Source organism: Rhipicephalus microplus, unplaced genomic scaffold (assembly GCF_043290135.1).
Source record: "Rhipicephalus microplus isolate Deutch F79 unplaced genomic scaffold, USDA_Rmic scaffold_74, whole genome shotgun sequence".
NCBI classification, from domain to species: domain Eukaryota; kingdom Metazoa; phylum Arthropoda; class Arachnida; order Ixodida; family Ixodidae; genus Rhipicephalus; species Rhipicephalus microplus.
Genome location: NW_027464647.1, coordinates 132805 through 153085, shown reverse-complemented (window position 1 = coordinate 153085; position 20281 = coordinate 132805). Strand labels below are relative to the sequence as shown.

Here is a 20281-nt window from a genome sequence, read left to right as displayed (position 1 = left end):
AAGCGACTTAACCTACAAAGGACATCGTAACGCAGGGTTGTAGCCAATTTCAACCACCATGGGCTCTTTAAAAATTGGGGTACCCTAAATCTTCGCCTTAAGAAGTTGAACGCAATAGCGATTACTGTTTCTAGTGTATACTTCAACCACTTGGTGCATGAAACTTCTCCTAACTTGCTATGCGCCCACTTGTTACTGCAATATTTCATGTTGCATTGTGAAGCATGTATACAGAAAGCGCGTGTTAGTAATGCATCAAATCTACTTTCACTGCATTTTCAAGTAAAGCAAGTTCTTTCCACTGTATTCACTAACAAAAGCGTGGCCGTTGCCTTCTCCCTAGATGTCTTGATGAAGTACCCTTTGATATGTTCTTTCTTATGAACTGCACAGTCTGTGGAAAATGCGCATACAAGACGGTAATGCAGAACTAACGACTACTTCAAGTATGCATTTCATGCCTGTGGCCCTTCATCTAAAGGACAATCATTAAGAACTTGACTTCAAACCAGACTGGCACCCCATCTTCATGACGTACTCATCCTTACGAACCTTTTCAAAAACCTTTGCTTCTTTGTGGACTTTCTATATATATATATATATATATATATATATATATATATATATATATATATATATATATATATATATATATATATATATATATATATATATATATATATATATATATATATAAAGAAAAGCTTTGAATGTTTGAGCACTACTTATGCTACTATTGTCTCTGAGAGAATTCATCACTACGTCAAAGCAACTGTGTTATTCGAAAATACGCCGCACAATAAATATCAAGAAAGAACGAAAAAGCATGGCCGACGTTCTGAACGGACGCGTTTTTCATGTTCTCCGCTTCGAAGGATTTATCGGCCATGGGCCGAGGTGCTGCTCAGGCTTCAGCCAGCGGCAACGACTACCGTGTTGTACTTCCTCGCCTTCCCACCGGTAAGCTTGTTGTGGACTCTGTCTTTCTACATGCGGACTTAGCTGGTCGCCCCTACCGGGCTCAAGATTTTAGAGATGCTCTTCGGGACATCATTGACTTGAAGGAAATAAGCTCCATAGGTCAATTTCAAATGTCACATGTTTGGATGGTCACATGCAAGTCAACGCTGACGAAAACAAAGTTGGTCACAAGAGGCGAATTTTTCGTCAAAAGTCGTCGATGCCTCGTTATAGACCCGGAGCCCACGGAAGTGAAGTTGAAGCTTATGTGGCTTCCTGAGCGCTTGGAGGACGCCTATGTGTGCGAGGCACTGCAAGCTTTTGGGAAGGTCAAGACAATATCACAAGAAAGCTGGAAAGTAGCGGACATGGAACAAATGCGGACGCTAAATAGGGATGTTGTTTTGTCCCTTGCTGATGGAGTTCGCATTGCAGATATTCCTCACATTCTTGTTGTCTGCGGAGTGCAAAGCCTCGTCCTGATACCTGGCCGCCCACCACTTTGCCTTCGGTGCAGTAAGGTTGGGCACATTCGTCGAAACTGCAGGACCCCTCGCTGTGACAACTGTCGACGCTTCGGTCATTCGGCCGAAGATTGTGTTATGACATACGCCAACAAGCTGCGACAGCACACAAAACAGCCAGATGATAACCTACAAGAGCATATTATGGATGCCACCGAGGTTTTGGATGCAACGGGAGACACTCCGTCAATGTCATATGCTGCAAGCTCTACCACAAGGAATCCAGAAGAGGAAAGAAAGTCACTCACTGTTGACACAGTTGAAACTTCTACGTGCAAAGAGCCAAGTGAATCATGCAAGCAGCGTACCCAAAACGACTCCGCACCACCCCTAGCACAAGTAGGAGTTCCTTTGGAGAGTGCTGTTGCGCTGACCCATAAAGATGCCGAAGAACCACCAGTACAAGATAGAGACTCTGGGCTGGATGCCGCAGAAAGTTCATCACCTGCTTGCGCTGCAGCTCCGCAGCAGATTTTTCATCATGATGCAGTGTCGGAAGATGATATGCAGATCTCTACGGATACAGCAATACTGAAACGTCGCGCATCGTCCAGCTCGGTTTCAAGCAAAGGGAGTGACCCAGCGTCAGTGACTAGGGAGTCACGCCGTCGCCGAAAGTCCACGCCAAAGGGGAAGTGTCGCCGATCCCGATCTAGGAGGCCTGCTGGGGGCTCACGGGAAGCCTCAGCGCCAACTCTTGGGACTGATCAAGTGGGACGATAAGCGATTTAGAAGGTAGTCACCATGGCGCAGTCTGAGCGACTCATATTTGCCACCTTGAACGTACGCGGCCTTAGGTCTTCGCAGAAACAAGCACAACTCCGTAGACTTCTCAATCTGAAGCGTCTCGACTTTGTCGCCATCCAAGAGACAAAGATCGAGAGCGAGGAAGAGACCGAGAAGGCCCTGCGGCCTTTTCTGTCTCAGTTTAATGTGTGTGTCTCACATGCTAAAGGTTTATCTGCGGGCTGTTGGTTGTTTCTGAGAAAAAGCCTAACCTGTTCAGCATTGTGCACTAGTGTTGATGAAGAGGGCAGGTATATATGCTGTGATTTTTTGTTGCAAGGAGTGCCATGGGGAATTATCAATCTATATGTGTTTAATGATGTTCCGAAACGGCTTGAGTTATTTGAAAAAGTGCGTAATTTACTTGACGTCGACAGATGCACGGTACTTATGGGAGATTTCAACTGCGTATGTGAAGCTATTGATCGTTATAATTCGTCTGGAAAGAGAGACAGGAGTGGTGAGCTTTTATCCGGTATTGTAGATAATGCAGGACTAATTGACATTGGCGTCTCGAATCGGGCAACAGCATATACAAGAATACAAGGCAGCTCTCATGCTCGCCTTGACCGGATTTACGTGTCCTCATCACTCCTATCTCGTACAATTTCCTGCAGCACCGAAGCTGTATCATTCTCAGACCATTGTATTGTCATAGCGCAAATTGGCGAAAATCGTCACAAACAATTCCGTCCCCAGTGGGCCCTTTGGAAAATGAATGCGAAGCTCCTCTGTGATCAGGAATTCATGAATCGCGTCCAGATGGCATTGAGGCAATCTTTTTCGATTGGTTTTCATATCTTCGCTGCTTGGGAGCTTTTTAAACAAGAAGTTCGCTCTATAGCTTTAGAAATTGGGGCTGTTAAGTCTTTCTATAGAAAGAATGATGAAAAGATACTTGTTAAAAGTCTTTGCAATCTTTATGAGATGGAATGCGAAATGCCGGGAAAGTACATCAAAGATATTGAGAATATTAAGTGCCAACTACAGAGATATGATGCTGCTCGCTACCAAGGGGCACGTATTAGATCTCGGAACCAGCGCACTTTAAATTCTGAGCAACCGACGCGCCATGCTTTACTTGATGAGCAACGCCATGCGATTTCTAAAGTTATTCCAGACTTGTACTTTAACGATGTGCTCATAAAAGATAACGGAGACATTACTTTGGCGTTCGAAACGTACTATAACAGCTTATTTAGCTCTCCCTCTGATGATCCTGACGCTCACCTCAAGGCTAGTTTTGTTTCTCTTGTGAACCCCTTGAAGGACAGTGATTGTGAAGTCATTAATGGGCCCATTACTCTACAGGAAATCGAGCAAGCAATCGACAACTTGCCTTTATTGAAAACACCAGGGCCTGATGGCATCTCAGGCGAATTTTACAAAGCTTTCAAGAAAACGCTTGCTCCTATATTGCTGAATATTTTTTCAGATGAGTTACGACATGGATACACTCCCTCAATCTTTTTGCAAAAGTCACACTGTGTTAATACCGAAAACAACTGACAAGGAAAAACTTCGCTTCGTTGAGGGCTACAGACCAATATCGCTGTCAAATGTGGACTACAAAATTTTCGCAAAAGTATTAGCAAATAGGTTGCAATTTGCTATGTCGATCCTCATTGGGTCTCATCAGACATGTGGGATCAGAGGTCGATCCATACAAACCAATATACATGTCGCTCGAACAATGCTTCAATACTGTCATGGTTCTCAAGAACATCTTGCAATGCTACAGGTAGACCTTGCAAAAGCTTTTGATCGTGTTCGTCATTCCTTCCTTTTTTCGCTTCTCGAACAAGCTAATGTTGGCAAAGTTGTTCTTAAAGGCGTTAAATTATGCTATAATGAATGCTCAACTCGTCTGATAGTTAATGGTCAACTCTCCAAGCCAGTTTATATTCGCTCTTCAGTAAAACAGGGATGCCCGATGTCACCTCTTTTATTTTCACTTTATCTAGAACCACTGTGCTTAAGCATAATACAGTCGAGTTGCATTCATGGCTTTAGAATATTAGGCAGTGAGGTTAAAGTATTGGCTTATGCAGATGATGTCGCATTCTTCTGCACAGATAAACCAAGTGTCGAAAATGTGGTATATACTATTGAAAAGTTTGGCGTAGTATCAGGAGCTCGTTTAAATGCCTCTAAAAGTTTAGGACTGTGGTTTGGCTTGTGGGGTAGCACACCGAACCACTTTGCAGGGATTAATTGGACAAGAACTCCTCCAACATACCTCGGTGTACCATTGCATGCATATAGATTCAGTGCGCATTACTGGAAGGAACGTGTCCCTAAGCTTGAACGACAGGCCCAGACATTTGTGCCCTATCGACTTTCGATATTTGGGAGAGCTGAAGCTTGTAATACTTTCTTAGCGACAAAACTTTACTATGTATTGCAACTTATTCATTGCGCAAGATTCTATATACAACGCTTTCATCGAATTTTCGCAACTTTCATATGGTCTTCGACTTTTGAGCCCATGCGTCGTGATAATATATTCAAGCCAGTTAGTGAGGGCGGGTTAGGACTAAAACACCTTTATCTATGGCAAATAGTGTCCCGATACTTCTTTTTTCGAGACAATTCCCATCATGTAATCCGTTCCTTCTTGCAGGTTACACTTGTTGATTGCTTACCAGATTTAATTGTTTCATCCAACTTCTCCGAACGCCCATGCTTGTGGGGATTCATGCAGGAAGTTTACCTCGCAGTTCGGTTCCTTAAAGCTCGCTTCTCTGTAGAATACCTGTACTCAGTAACGCGCAAGGTGCTTTATAAGGACCTATTGAGTACACTCTTCCCATCTCCATTGTACCGTTCACTGTACGCCAATCTTCCTGGTCACGATGTGTTGAAGCGAGTGCGCAAAATGTACATTCCACCGAATTCAAAAACATTCTTCTATAAACTCCACTCTGAAACATTGGCGGTAAACACATGGTTAGAAAGAAAAGGTATTTTCATTCCGTCTGTTAACTGCCGTCTATGTGATGTGCCGGAAACGATTGAACATTGCTTTATTAGCTGCAAAGATGCCATACTATTTTGGGATGTCCTTCAGCGAGCACTGAAAAAACGTTTCGTCATTAATTCTCACACAATACGTTATCTTCTGCCAGCAACACTTGATGAAGTGCCATATGATATGTTTTTCCTCATGGGTTTGCACAGCTTGTGGAAGACACGAATGCAAGACCGCAATGCAGAGCCCACCACCTCTTCAAGCGCACACTTCATTCAAATGGCTATCCACCTAAAAAACATCTACGACGAGCTAGACTTTAGACCGGACTGGTACTCCGTCTTAGAGAACTGTTTGACCTCACCCCTTTTTTGTTTGTATAACACGATGTGAAGAACTCTTCATGTGAGGAACTCACGCTGTGTTAGCCATTTAGTTTTTTGAGTAACGCTTGAGCGCTTACTTTGGCGATATGATTGTACTTTTGTTCGCTTGATATTGTCTTTATTGCCCAAGTACTTTATTAAATACCATGAAAAAAAAAAGCATGGCCGTACGGTAGAACATCCGCTGGCCACGCAAACGGCCCGCGTTCGATTCCACTCGATACAAACGGCCCCGGTTCAGTACCCACTGTGACCCACGATTTTTTTTTTTCATTTTCACATCGTTCTCGATTTTTCGGCCACGCATAAGAGATTTTTTTGCTCACAACCAACGACGCCGACACTGACACCGGAATTTCTGCGAAACGAGCTGAATAAGGCGATGGCGTTAACATGCAACGGCATCACTCAGCTCACGAGGCTCTGGCATTTCGTATTCACTGAAATGTGGCCACCACGGCCGGAATCAACCAAGCCTTGTAATACTAATCACATGTCTAAGTTGACAATGTGCCTATGAATGAGATCAGTCTATTGATGCCCGATGAAGAACACGCCTTCTCCTATACTGTACACCCTTTTCGAGAGTACAAGAAACACCGTGCCTTTCTTTATTACTTTGTCAACACATTTCGTTCATATCTTGGTAAGAAAAGTAACAATCAATCTGACGCCATCAGCAGATCGGCACGGTGTTGTTTGTCGCCGTCATGCAGCAGGCTACGCTCTCAGGCTCTTGACAGCGCGCATGCCCCGTTCTTTACTGCGATGTGGAAGATTGCCTCTTTGCCTTGAGACTGCCTGTCCAGAAATCTTCTAGCTTGCCTACGATCTCGAACGAGGAAAGCAATCGGCTTGACAGCACGTTTTCTTGGCGCGTCCTTTTCTCGTGGCACTTGATCGACCCGTCACCATCGTTCTACACCTGGCATTTGCGACTGCACCTCATTCCTGTCACTAACACTAGCGCCTTATGTCAATAATGGCTCACAAAAGCTAGGAAGGGTTCGATATTACCTTTTGTCATGTACATGAATTCGTTTTAAGCATGAAGCACTTTAGGGGGCCAAGCTGTTGCATGCTGTCGCTGTCGCTTGGCGTGACGCTCCATATGTCCCATGTTGAGCACGCACACGCGCTAAAGATTTCTCCTTCTTTTTGGTCTTCGAGAGCCTTGGTGATGATCACTGATCAGCAAAATAACAACTAGCGCACTAGGCATTACGCAGGCGAAATTCCGCATACGAATAGAAAAATAAAGAGAAACAAAGCGCAAAATAGGAATAGAGAAAGAGAAAAGAGAAAATTGGGAGGAAAAAGAACAAATAAATGAACAAAAAAAGAAGAAAGCGGCAAAAAAGAAAAAGAAGGACAGAGGGGGAAGTAAGAAGAGACCTAAGAGAAACAAAAAAAAAGGCTGCCCAGTATCACTGTTCTTTCAGGCATGTCACTCATAGTGTAAAACTGCCTTTTTTGTCATAAAACCATCTTGCTACTTTACTTTTTCTCTTTTTTGCCATTTATTTCGTTTGCTTGCCCGAAATCACTTTCTACTCTTCGTGCATTTTGTCCTTCGCCGGTGTCACAATGTCGTGCAATTATTCTTTGCTTATTGACTTTTTGGTTGATGACAACATTAACTGCAGCGCAAATTATTGCGAGATGATATAAGAATATGAAACCTTTAGCAATAAAATTGTCCAGTTTTTTCGCAACTGCCTATACATCCACACGACAATTTACTAGAGACGAGGCTTCAAAGACAAAATGTTTGAAATGAAAAGTTTATAACAGGTTCAGTCACAGAGGCCTGACTTACATCTTCATCACTTTATCCAAGCACCCGTATGCTGTTCAGAAGCCTCGCCAGTATATTTTTTCCTCGTGTCTATTTCACTCTTTGCTTTTTTTCCTTTCTTCTCCATTTCCCCTTCCCTTAGTGCATGGTAGAAAACAGGATGCTCCAATTTCTGGTTAACCTCTCTGCCTTTCTCTCATTTTATTTTCTCTCTCTTTCTCTCCCTCACCAGTAAACTATTCAAGAACAAGTGGCGCGCGTATTGTATATGCCTGTCATCATCAACTCGTGTTTCGCGGCAAATAACAGTTAAACTGGGGTAACAAATTTTTGAAGAGCTGTTCTTGTATTCTGATTACTTGAAAATTTATCGTCGAGTCCCGCTATCAGCGTGAGCAAATTCAATGGACATTGTTACGATGCAGCTGGAACTTTCGATTAAAAGAAACGGTACGTGTTTGAATTACAAAGCAGCTTGTCTTCCCGTGTCCCCGTATTCGTATCAGGACGTGCCAGGCTGCTCAACGCATAGGACTTATCTTTGAACAGGGGGATCTTTATTTTTCACGGACTACGTGTTTAGGTTATCAGCGAAGAGTGCTACTATTCTGAAGATAACTTATTCATAGCAATATCTATCCATTCTTCTCGTGCTCACTACAGTTTCCCAAAAATATGTGTCCCTTTTCTTCGTATAGATTACGCTGTATTCATCCGAGTAAGTGCCGAAGCACCTAAGTTAAAGAATAAGTCCCAACGAATATGACAACGACAAGGAATAGAACGTATACTATCGTCTATTTTGAGGGCATAACATCGAAAATATATCAAGAAAAAAATCAGTACAAAAGACAGGGATGCTCACAAACAGAGAGGAAGAAAGATGTGAAATTCAAAATGTGCGATGTTAAACAGAATAGATTTCTGGGGCTCACTTAACTAAACTGATTATCCTTAAGCACTCTTCGCAAATGATCGGAAGTCATGCATACCTTTATAATTGGTCTGCGTTGCAAGTAGTATTAGGACCAACTCAACTGCCAGAGCCTTGTTTGGAAACTGGCCCTAGAAAACTGACTGGACAGCAGAAAGACAAAACATGCGTCTTTTCGACTTGCGGCCTTCAAATTGGTTAATCGTTCGCGTAGAGTAAAATTTCATGTGACATATAATGCAAAGAAATAAAATTGTGCATATATTCATGAGCTCAAACACACTTAATTCCTCCCTTGACTAAAGCAGATTTTTAAAAAAGAAAGAAACGTGCGTTGAACTAGCGTTCTGTCTCCTTTCCTGCTTTTTTTTACTTTTTTACAAGATTTCCACAAATTAACAGAAAACATGAACTCGTCGCGTACGTGGTCAACAGAAACCCGCAACGTACGTCGTCAAAACATTTCCCCTCGACACGTTTGTCGATAGGAACCGACGGGCGCGGTAGACGATTCAAATGAGAGAACACTAAGGAAGCGTGGCATCAGCCACGTTGTCCTCACGAATGAGAAGGATAAATATCGGGGTCTAAGCAGAACTTAAGAATTCTACGTGGCCGTCAAGTATTCTACCACATAGCCATGCCAGATCTTGTAACGGCTGTGGAAAACGGCCTACGCTGGTGAAGCGTCAATTGTGGTTGCATGCAGTGCTAGCTATATATTTTATAACCATTACATAAGTGCCCCTATTATTCAGGCACCACGTCAGCATGGTTAACAGCGATGGTATTTAGGCGCTATTCCCTGAAGTTCTGGCACTAACCAGGGCTACCATCTTCGCAAGCACCAGCGTCATATCAGCTCACCACTTCTGGTATTGGTAATTACCCATCCTGCTGTTGGCATCATTATGCAAATGTAAAAATCTAGTTATGCAAAACATAAGCGAATGTTCAGCATATGTCTATTCGTACAACACTAGCTCATACCTTTGGCGTGATTTTGTAGCGTTTTGCTCAATAAAAAATTACTCCAACCTCCTTCCCCATGCTTCACACAACATCAATACCCTTGGTAAGTGGGATATATCGAATATTTCTTTGCATGACATTATTTACACTATAAGTTACTTTTTACAATCAGTGTTTAAGTGTGCGACAGTCTTCGTTCTACGAGGGTACAGAGCACAAACACCTCCGAGAACACAGCGTGAGTCTAAGTGAAATCACAAGTTCTGACTCACTTCGAGTAGCTTTACTTTACAAAGACTTCCAATTTTTAGTCTATCAAGGAGCCTATGTTGCCATAAAGAAAAAACTCAGCAGGCCCCACGTACCTGGGAATCGACGTTATGCGAAGCATGCGGAGGGAACGTGACAGTGTAGCGATTTTTTTATTGAGCAACACGTCAGGAAATCACGTTAAATTAATGTAGAAATGTCGCACACAGAGACATATGTTGAATAGTTGCAGATGTTTATATAACCACCTGTTTGCACTTGCGCAACGATGCCAACTGGAACATGCGTATTAGCAATACCAGAAGCTGATATGAAGCGCTGATGCTCGCGAGGATGCTACTGCTTCACAAATCAACTTCCCCGCATCCTAACAAACCACAATTGACGTTCACCCGACATGATGGCTTTATCAAAGGAGTGCATATGTGATGCTTATAAAATTGAGTAGGCAGCACTGTAACCACAACTGACGTTTCACGAAGATTAGCGTCTATTTGAAAAGTAGTTCTCACACGTGGCGTAGCTCTGTAAAAAAATGGTTCATTGCCATGCAGAATGGTTTTGACGACGTACGTGACGGAATCGTGACATTATTCATATCTTCACCAGTGCATCATATTCGTCAAACTATGTTACCTTCCTATGCTATTTTTGGTTCAGGCCAAGTTAACGGGGTGACAACGAGAGCATTCAAACGTAGATAGATAGATAGATAGATAGATAGATAGATAGATAGATAGATAGATAGATAGATAGATAGATAGATAGATAGATAGATAGATAGATAGATAGATAGATAGATAGATAGATAGATAGATAGATAGATAGATAGATAGATAGATAGATAGATAGATAGATAGATAGATAGATAGATAGATAGATAGATAGATAGATAGATAGATAGATAGATACGCTTAAGGTTGCCAAAGTTCGCTAAGAAATAAGTGGTGGAGTGCCACAAGGTGGCGTTTTGAGTTAGACTCTTTTCAACCTGGTTCTGGTGGGGCTCATCAAAATGCTGTCAAAGACGGCTTTATATATATATATATATATATATATATATATATATATATATATATATATATATATATATATATATATATATATATATATATATATATATATATATATATATATATATATATATATATATATATATATAAGCTCATGATCTCAACATCTGGGCATCCGGCATGACATGGTATAAAGTGTGCGCGCAAGGATACAGAAGGCGGCAACAATGACATCGGCATATCTTCGCCAACAAGATTCACTATCGCCATAGAAAAATGGGCTGCGGTGGCGTTTACACGTAAAGCGATGTTTTTCTACCCATTTTACATCGATTACAAATCAATTGCATATAAAAGCAGTCAGATTCTTAGGTGACATCGTAGATCGTGACCTAACCTGGAGCTCACATGTCGCATACCTGAAGAAAAAAGCTCATTGGCATTGAGAATGTATTCAAGTTCATTGCCGGAAAATCATGGGGCCCGTCCGTGCACTCCATGCTGCAGCTTTATACAGCCTCCTTTCTCGGACTTCTCCGGTACAGCCTTATTGCCCTGTCCAACACGTGCAAGACTAACATCTGTGCACTAAAGAGCGTACAGGCCCAATCACTTCGGACGTGTCTTGGCCATCCAAGATGCTCATAGACAGTGGCAACTATTGTTATCGCACAAGAGCAACCTGTCACAACGTATATCGTTGCAGAGACGCGGAGAGCGCACATTCGGCTTTTATCACGGCTTCCGTCACATTATTTAGCGTGTTTGACAGCGCGGAGACCTCATGCTTTGTTCTGCTGTATTGTGACGAAACATCAGGACATATTACGGCCTGACTTCAAACTTACGATAACACCATCTGCGTTATGGAGTCTACGCGTTAACCTGACGTGCGTTTATCGGTTCCTGGAATTGTTAATAAGGCATGCATGTCACCACTATCAATGAAACAATTGAACAATTGACTTTGCGTCTGTTGGACTAAACGTACTTTGACCGCATACAAGTTTAGACCGATGGCTCCACTTATTCCAACAGCTCTACAGGACCAGTGGTTGTTCCATCTTGCAATCTGTTGTTTCTATAAAAGTTCTTTCACACCACGACGTCGACAGCAGCAGAACTTGCAGCGCTTCGAGATGCAGTCAAGTACATTCTTCGGCAGGAACGTAATCCTTGCGCCATCTTTTGCGACTTGAGGTCAGCCGTACAGACACTACGGTTCGATATGCAAAACGGGTTACACGAACAATCAATATCTCAGATAAGGCACGACTACCGCGAAGCGTTCGAGGAAGGTCACGATATAGTATTTCAATGGTTGCCGAGTCATTGCACGTGCTGTGTACTCTCGAGCTGACTATTCATCCATCTCTTTCTTACTCCTCTTCTTTTCTATCTCTTTCCTTTTTATTCTCCCGCTTTACCCAACCCCAAGTGTAGGGTAGCCAACCGAGCCAAGCTTCGTTAAAACTTCCTGTCTCTCTCTCTCTCTCTCTCTCTCTATCTATCTATCTATCTATCTATCAATTTCTTCACATTTAATGAGGCATTATTGCTCGCTGCAAAAAAAATGAAAACTGCAGCTTTGGGTTTTACGTTTTCTAGCATATCAACGGAGGCATTATCCGTTAGTGTTATTATGGCGAAGCAGTCTGCCTTATACCGCTCATGCAAATTATGCCCCCCCGTGCCAAACACCGGCCCACCATTCATTTCACGTGTGAATACCTTCACTTACCCCTCTGAGAGGTTCACACCGAACAATTATTCTATATTGCAAATGAATAAAGAAACAAGTAGGGACACTATGATCTGGAGAAAGTGAAAGAGACTTTTTTGCTGGCATTCATTCGCGGTTTTCAGATAATTTCGGTTCATTATCAGCGCAGATGTTTCTCAAGCCCACATGCTTCGAAGTCTGATTAACGACGCAATTAAGTTTTGTCACCAACGGCAATTAAGACGTGCTTTCAGGTGATACACTTATTGTATGGACCTTTTGTTTGCTTAATGCTGCGTCAAACAATGACTCTCGAATAATGCATTTAACAGCTGTGCCCAAGTACAAAAGCGGTGCTCTTTATCCTAACACCATGAACAAAACAGGTATACGATCTATAGTAATCTAGGCTTAGCTCGTGTAGTGGCGTTTTGTTTCTGCAGCTATTTTTCTTTTCATATCCTTCTACGCCGGAAGCGATTTCATGGTTTGGAAAATTTCCCAAGCCATCACATTAGCATGTGCCACCTCACATCGTTAGTCATCACAAACATTTCATTTCGAAAAACATCGACAAAAAAGAGGAAATCTGACTGTAATGTTAAATAATGCAATGAATAGCAGCTAGAAGAATTTACGTTCACATTTAAATCACGGTTTATTTCGAAGTTATATACCGTTTGACTGCACGGAAATTGAGCCCCTGTTTTGTTCGCGGGAGCTACACTAAATATGAATAGCTTTATTTCATTACTTCGAAAAGTTTCAAACACTGAAGGTAATGCCGAATATGAATTTCTGAATGTAGCCAGTAATGGTAACTATTTTTACAAGTTTCAAATCTTCTTGAAAACTTGTGGTGAAGTGCTAAATTTGAGAACGAAAAAAAAAAAAGACATGACGCTTCACTTCCTTCTTTTTTCTCCACCGTTTTTCTTTTTCACAAAACGTATATTACACCACCGTTTAGCCTGCCTAAACACGTATTAAGCTCATAACAACGTGGTTTCACTTCAGAGAACACTTCCCAGCCTGCTAACGCAGCAATCACTATATATTACTAAATGTTAGCAAAGAAACCTATTACTTTGTAGCCAACAGCACTTCCTACTTTTGAGATTGTTCCCATCGTTCTGACATATTTGACTGCGAAAACACGGTAATGTTATTTAAAATTGTTATGGTCGTGTGTAATTTTCGCATAACGCCGACCACCATCCAGTTTTGCGGATGGTAGTCGACATTTCGCATTTTCGAAAACGAAAATGCGAAGCCAAGCTTCACATTTTCGTTTCCGAAAATGCGAAGCTTGGCTTCTTGATTGCCTTTGGTTGGGAGTCTCTTACACGTTGCACATAAAACGTCAATCGGAGTGACTGTGAGTGCGTCATGTGATGTTTTGCGGTACCAAATAAAACACCGAACACTTGCTGAGGCGCTATCCTCGTTTTTGCATGGGAGAGATAGATACTTTTCGACGCACTGCGGCAACTGGACGGTCGGCCACTTTTCGTAAAAGTGCTGCTACAGCACCGTCCACACCTCTCGACGGCCCACAAGGCAGCGAAAGCTCTCTTGCGCTTTTTGAGGACGCCGGGCTTGTGCGACGGCCCCTGACTTGTGGTACGATCCCCCAGCCTGCAGTAAATTCACTGCTTTGTTTTCCTTCTTACTTCCTCTCCATTTATCTCCTTTCTATTGCATTTCTTTAACCCCATTGCAGAATGACTAACCACAGTTTTCTGGTTGACCTCCCCGCCTCTTTCCTTTTTGTTTCCTCTGCCTTGGTTGAGTGAGAAGCATTTCCAAGCGAACTTCTGTGATATTGAGAGTATCTATTCGCCTAACTACTCCCGAAATTGTGCGCTCGTAGCCGTTTCGTTGATGGGATTTATAGCAAAAACAGGTACGGTATAACATGACTGTATTAACAACATAAATTACTGGCCAAAAAAGTATATCATGCCATGCATGTCATGAACAAATGTTTTTATTTTGCCATGTAACAAATATTTTGCTTTGAATTGCAATCAACCGCAGAAGGTTACCGTGTGCCCCGGAAGCTTCTCTTTCTCATGACCACAATTTAAGTAGCGTCCTTATTGCAATATTCAGAGTGACCCAAATCCCCTTCGTGCAGATCTCGCAACAGTTCAGATTTGATTTTCAGTCACTTATGTCCGCCAACGTATGGACGAGTTGAAGCGGCGTTCATCAACTACGTCAATTTGTTTCAGGCTCTGGACACCTACTCTCAACCAGGGGGTAATGTGCGTTGCCGCAACTCAGTGAGGTACAGCGCGCAAACATCCTGTTTCCGCATATAAGGTTTGCGCTGCCATGTGCTAACTATATATAGAAACCGTCAGGTGACAATCCAAGTTAAGCAATCACTGATGATTCATATAGGTCGACTGCAAAAGTACATTTCATCTGTTATGCATTAAGCTCCCTCTTAAAGTGCTCGTGTAGCTATTCTATATCTCATCGACGCAAAGTTTTGATATTGCGAAATTTTCGGAGAGATGTCGAAGACCTGAGGCCTTACAGCACAACCTTCCAAGCACTAGGCGCCGGATTGCAGTATAACGTCAACATTTCTTGCTGTTCAATTATGCAGCCGTGAGGTTTATTTTAGCCGGACGTCATTCGTTGAGTTTTCAATTTATTTCTTTTTTTTGAACCTCTCCGTTTTCCGGGACAGAAGACTTCGAAAAGTCAACTCACGCAGGGAAGCTGAATCGCGATAGTCTGAAAATGCGCCATCTCTTAAAGAAACAGTCAACATAGTATTTTTCTTTTTTTCCACACTAAAAAACTTGACAATTCCGCTCACACAGTCGTCTTATAAGCACGCCGAAAGTGAGCTTAGAAAAACTTTTTCCTCTATAGGCTGGAGGATGCTCTCTTTTCTTCGACATTACTTCAGTTTGTGTGACGTCTTAGTTTGCTGAACATACGTTTTTCAGTTGTTTTGCTCTCTTTTTTCGCAAAGTGTCCTGATGTCGTTTGGAGCTGCGATCGACCTTTGTCCTGAAGAGGAGGAGGGGGGGAGGGCAGCAGCTGGTTCTTCATCGTTAGCTTCACTATTTTTTTTCTCGAAAAGCGTCTCTTCTGTAAAAACTTACCTAAAACTAAAAACTTCTCCCAAAGAAGAAGAGCAAAGCTCGGCATTTTCAATTTCATATCCTGATCTCGCTGTCTAACAAAATGAATTGCACTGCTAAAAGATCGCATGGGTGATGTCATTCAGTTTTGTTCATACTAGTTTTAGCGCAATCGATCGTTGTTATACATTTGAAAGTGTTTCTTACTCACTTAGCATTGTTTATAATTTTGTAATCGTTATACTGCATGATTATAAGGAAGTATTGCATATTGCAATCATTTTCACCACGCTATATCAGTGTTGGCGATATCGAAACAAAGATGTCTTCCCAAAGGGGAGACAAATAAAAAAAACAGGACAACAACGTGAAACATAGTTTTGATAGTGAAGCTATGGTGATGAACGTAATCCGAAAGTGTTCCGACTTACAGACACAAGCCTACGCATGAGTGATGCAACAAAAAGTGTTCGGCCGAACCTACACAGTGCGTAATTACGTACAAATACCAACCGCAGTTATTGTATTTATTGTAGCTAATAAACTTTATTAGTAGTACAGGATTGAGACATCTGAGTTGCCTGGTCGCATACGCGGAAGGCGAGTTATGGAAGGCGAGTTACTGGGATCGATATAGTGTATACTAGCGTAATCACACCGAACCTGTGACAGAAACACGCCTTAAGAGATAAAACTGTAATGGTGAGTGTAATGACACTCGCCAGGTAATGGAGAATCGTAGATATTAGCGTTGAAATGAAGGTACGGCAGTAAGTGTGCGCGCTAGAGTTTGCTTTGGGTGAGTGGTTTCTTCGAGACATACGTGTCTCATTTTGAAGTGTCCTGCTATACACAAACATGCATGCATATACTATTTGGGAAAATAATTGTGCTGTCATTCGGTGCGCAGACTATCGTGCAGAAATGCTAATTATGTGAGTGTGAATGTGGCATCTGCACATTTGTTGATGCCAAAAGACTTTGAGCGCAAGGTCTTTGAAGACACCTTTTATGAAACGGACTTCAAGAAAGCCGTGGTAATTATGTGCAAGATATCAATGCCTCCAAGAGAAAAAAAAAGTGTTATGTTGCTATGCGACCGTAGTTTCTCTTAACTGAAGTTCGGAAGAAGCTACTTTTCACCAACATTGCATCAGTGATAACAGAGGTATGGTATAAGATGACCGTATTAGCAACATTAATGACTGGTATATATATATATATATATATATATATATATATATATATATATATATATATATATATATATATATATATATATATATATATATATATATATATATATATATATCTTGTGAAGTAACGATGAAGCGACCACGCCCAAGGCACAGAACTCAGACAAGCCAAATCCCCACAGCAGATAAAGATGACGACCACTCACGATGATGAATATGTGTAAAGAAAGCAGATGTGCTTAATGAATGCCTACACTAACTTCCCCCCCCCCCCACGTGAAAGCGGTCATCCTGACCGCAGTTCTTGGCCGCAGTTTAAAGTGAAGATGAACGCCGTATAAAAGGCTTCATGCGGGATACGTGGACTATTTCTGCAGCCCTGTAGCGGTGGTCCGTCGGAAGAAGAACGGGTTCCACGCGATAATTCACAGGAGACGTTTGCTCCAAGACAGTGTAGGGGCCAATAAACGTAATTGAAACTTCTCGCACAGTCAGGGAGTGCGAATGGGTGTAAGAAGGAGGACTTCGTCGCCAGTGCTGAAAGACACGGCACGATGAGAGGCATCATATTCAAGCTTGCGATCCTGTTGCTTGGCTTCAGTGTTGACGCGAGCCAGCTGGTGGCAATGAAGTAGACGAGACACGTATTCTTCACTTGAAGATGAACATGGTTTGACAGGCGCAGCGAAGAATCAAACATTGAGGAAAGAAGAAGGGAAGCGACTGTGGACGAGGTAGAACGGCGAGTAACCGGTTGTGCGCTGTACAGAGGTATTATACGCAAAAGTGACAAATGGCAAAATGGTGTCCCAGTTTCTGTGGTCGGGTTCGATATACATCGCTATCATATCTAACAGTGTACGATGAAAGCGCTCAGTCAGGCCGTTCGACTGAGGATGGTAACTGGAGCTTGTTTTTTGTGTAGTGCCGGATGCCTTGAGCACTTCTTCAACGAGTTCTGAAAAATATACTCTTCCACGGTCGCTCAGAATTACACGAGGAGCTCCGTGTCGAAGGATTATTGCTCGAAGGATGAAGTCGGCCACTTCCGAAGCTGATGCAGAAGGCACGGGAGCTGTTTCGGCGTAGCGGGTCATGTGGTCGACAGCTGTAACTATCCATCGATTGCCCGTGACAGTCATAGGAAGCGGACCATACAGGTCAATGCCAACTACCTCGAATGGTTGCAGGGGACACGGAAGCGGTTGTAATTGTCCACTTCGAGTCGATGTAGGTAGCTTACGACACTGACAAAGGGCGCATGAGGCAACGTACTTCGCGACACAGGCGGACAAGCCCGGCCAGTAGTAGTGACATCTTATGCGGTCATACGTTTTCTGGAAGCCCATGTGTCCAGCAGACATGTCGTCGTGATATGTCTTGAGGACTTGAGCCCGAAGAGAGCGAGGTAGAACGGGCATCCAGCGTTGACCAACAGGGCGGTAGATATGACGGTACAGAACGTGGTTGTTGCGCTTGAATTGTGCCGGCTGTCGGCGAAGACGGGCGTTAGGGGGCCGGCAAGTCCCGTCAAGACGGTCCATGATGCGGCGACAGTAAGGGTCAGCACGTTGGTGAGATAAGAACAAACCGCTTGGATAAGTTGGGTCCACAGTAGCTAATGACGAAACATGTAGGGAAGAGACGGCTGAAAGCTTCTCCAGTGCGGCAGTGGCGGGTTGGTTAAGTGGCTCCGAAGAGAGCGGGCAACGCGAAAGTGCGTCGGCGTCTTGATGCTTGTTTCCCGACTTGTATGTGATCGTGAAGTCGTATTCTTGTAAGCGAAGAATCCAGCGACCAAGGCGGCCGGACAAGCTCTTGATTGTCGAGAGCCAGCACAAGGCGTGATGGTCCGTAACCACAGTAAAGTGGCGGCCGTGGAGATAAGGTCGAAACTTTTGTATCGACCATACGACCGCGAGGCACTCCTGTTCGGTGATGGTATAATTCTTTTCGGCAGGGGTCAGTGCACGGCTCGCGTATGCGACGACTTTCTCACGTGAAGATTTGTCTCGCTGTAGGAGAATTCCACCAATGCCTCGACCACTAGCGTCTGTATGCAGGAGCATAGGGGCGGTTTTGTCGAAATGGCAGAGGACTGCTTCGGAGTGTGCTCTGTTCGGAGAGTGTGCTCTACGATCTTCCGTCCTCTCCCAGCCCGATCTGCCTCCTGGAGCTCCGCTCAGGTCGTCGTTTGTGCCAGGTGTCCGGTAACATGCCTCAGGACGAGCCAACCGACGCTTAAGCGTCTACCTCCACGGCCCCGGCTACCGCGGCCTATCCATCGTGGATTATTACCCCGCACCTCCACCACTTGTGATGTAACGGTGAAGGCAACCTTTATTAGGCCCGGAAGACACGATGAAGCGACCACGCCCAAGGCACAGAACTCAGACAAGCCAAATCCCCACAGCAGATGAAGATGACGACCACTCACGATTATGAATATGGGTAAAGAAAGCAGATGTGCTTGATGAATGCCTACACTATATATATATATATATATATATATATATATATATATATATATATATATATATATATATATATATATATATATATTCCAGTAGATCCTCCGTGAGCGGTCAACACGTGGTTTATTTCGACGTTTAGGCTTAGAGTCTGGCCTTCATCAGGATATATATATATATATATATATATATATATATATATATATATATATATATATATCATGGCTTGCATGGCGTGAACTTATATTTTTGTTTTAGAAATGTAACAAATAGTTTGCTTTCCATTGCCATCATTCGCAGAAGGTTACCGTATGCACTGGAAGCTTCTCTTTCTCATGACCACAATTTAAGTAGCGTCCTTATCGCAATATCAAGAGTGACCCAAACCCTGTTCGTGGAGACTGTATCGGCCAACGTATAGGCGAATCGAAGCGACGTTCCTCAACTACGTCAATTTGTTTCATGCTTTGGACTTCGGCACATCGCTGTGCGTACTCCTTCTTCAACCAGAGGGCAATGTGCGTTGTCACAACTCAATTAAGGCACAGCACAAACATCCTAGATAATGGAAATGAAACAAGGGGCGGGTGAACTTCAGCCGTTCCTTCCCTTGTTGAACAGAAAGGAACCACCTGGCTGTGTTTTCACGAGAAAAAAAAGAAGCTCAGTTAACTCAGCACAGGCCCGCAGCCTGAAATTCCAGAATTTTTTGTGGGAGGTGGGTACATTTGTTGAAGGCCTTAAGGGCCCAGCGCCCCCTCTTCCCGACTACAGGCGCAACTACACAGCTCTCCACCCACTTCAGCCCACCCATTTGACCATGTCAGCATTGATTTATACAGACCACTTCCATGGAATGGCACTGGGAACCACTGGATTTTCAATGCCTTGGATCATTTGACAAGCTAGGCAGGCAGAAGCCACCGCTCTCCCTGCCACAACAGTAAAATAAGTTGCCTCGTTTATTCTGCACATTTTTTTTGTTTTCTCTGCAATGGCGCATCTCGTGAATTAAGTTGGCGTGAGTAATACTTCGGCGGTTTTGAGTTCAAGTGAGTAAAATTTAAGAAAATTTCCTTGAGTGTGACACAAAGTGTGTGCAGTTCTGGAGCGAGTCCCAAGTGCAATATATATTTCTTTTGTGCATCTGAGTGAATTCCACTTTTTTGC

General features: G+C 43.0%; 1 protein-coding gene across 1 annotated transcript; it reads left to right on the top strand.

The window, feature by feature from the left end:
- Nucleotides 1-846: 846 nt before the first annotated feature.
- Nucleotides 847-20012, top strand: LOC142790161 (uncharacterized). The gene is made up of 3 exons (XM_075885163.1): nt 847-2068; nt 14478-14625; nt 19815-20012. The coding sequence occupies exons 1-3, from the start codon at nt 858-860 to the stop codon at nt 20010-20012; spliced, it is 1557 nt and encodes a 518-aa protein (XP_075741278.1). The 5' UTR covers nt 847-857.
- The last annotated feature ends 269 nt before the right edge of the window (nt 20013-20281 follow it).

Excerpts from the sequence above, each read along its gene's own strand:
- LOC142790161 (XM_075885163.1), top strand. The coding sequence starts at position 858 with ATGTTCTCCGCTTCGAAGGATTTATCGGCCATGGGCCGAGGTGCTGCT. Across the intron at positions 2,069-14,477 it reads AGCAAAGGGAGTGACCCAGC|ATCTCGCAACAGTTCAGATT; the intron begins GTCAGTGACTAG and ends CCCTTCGTGCAG. Across the intron at positions 14,626-19,814 it reads ATGTGCGTTGCCGCAACTCA|AATTTTTTGTGGGAGGTGGG; the intron begins GTGAGGTACAGC and ends CTGAAATTCCAG.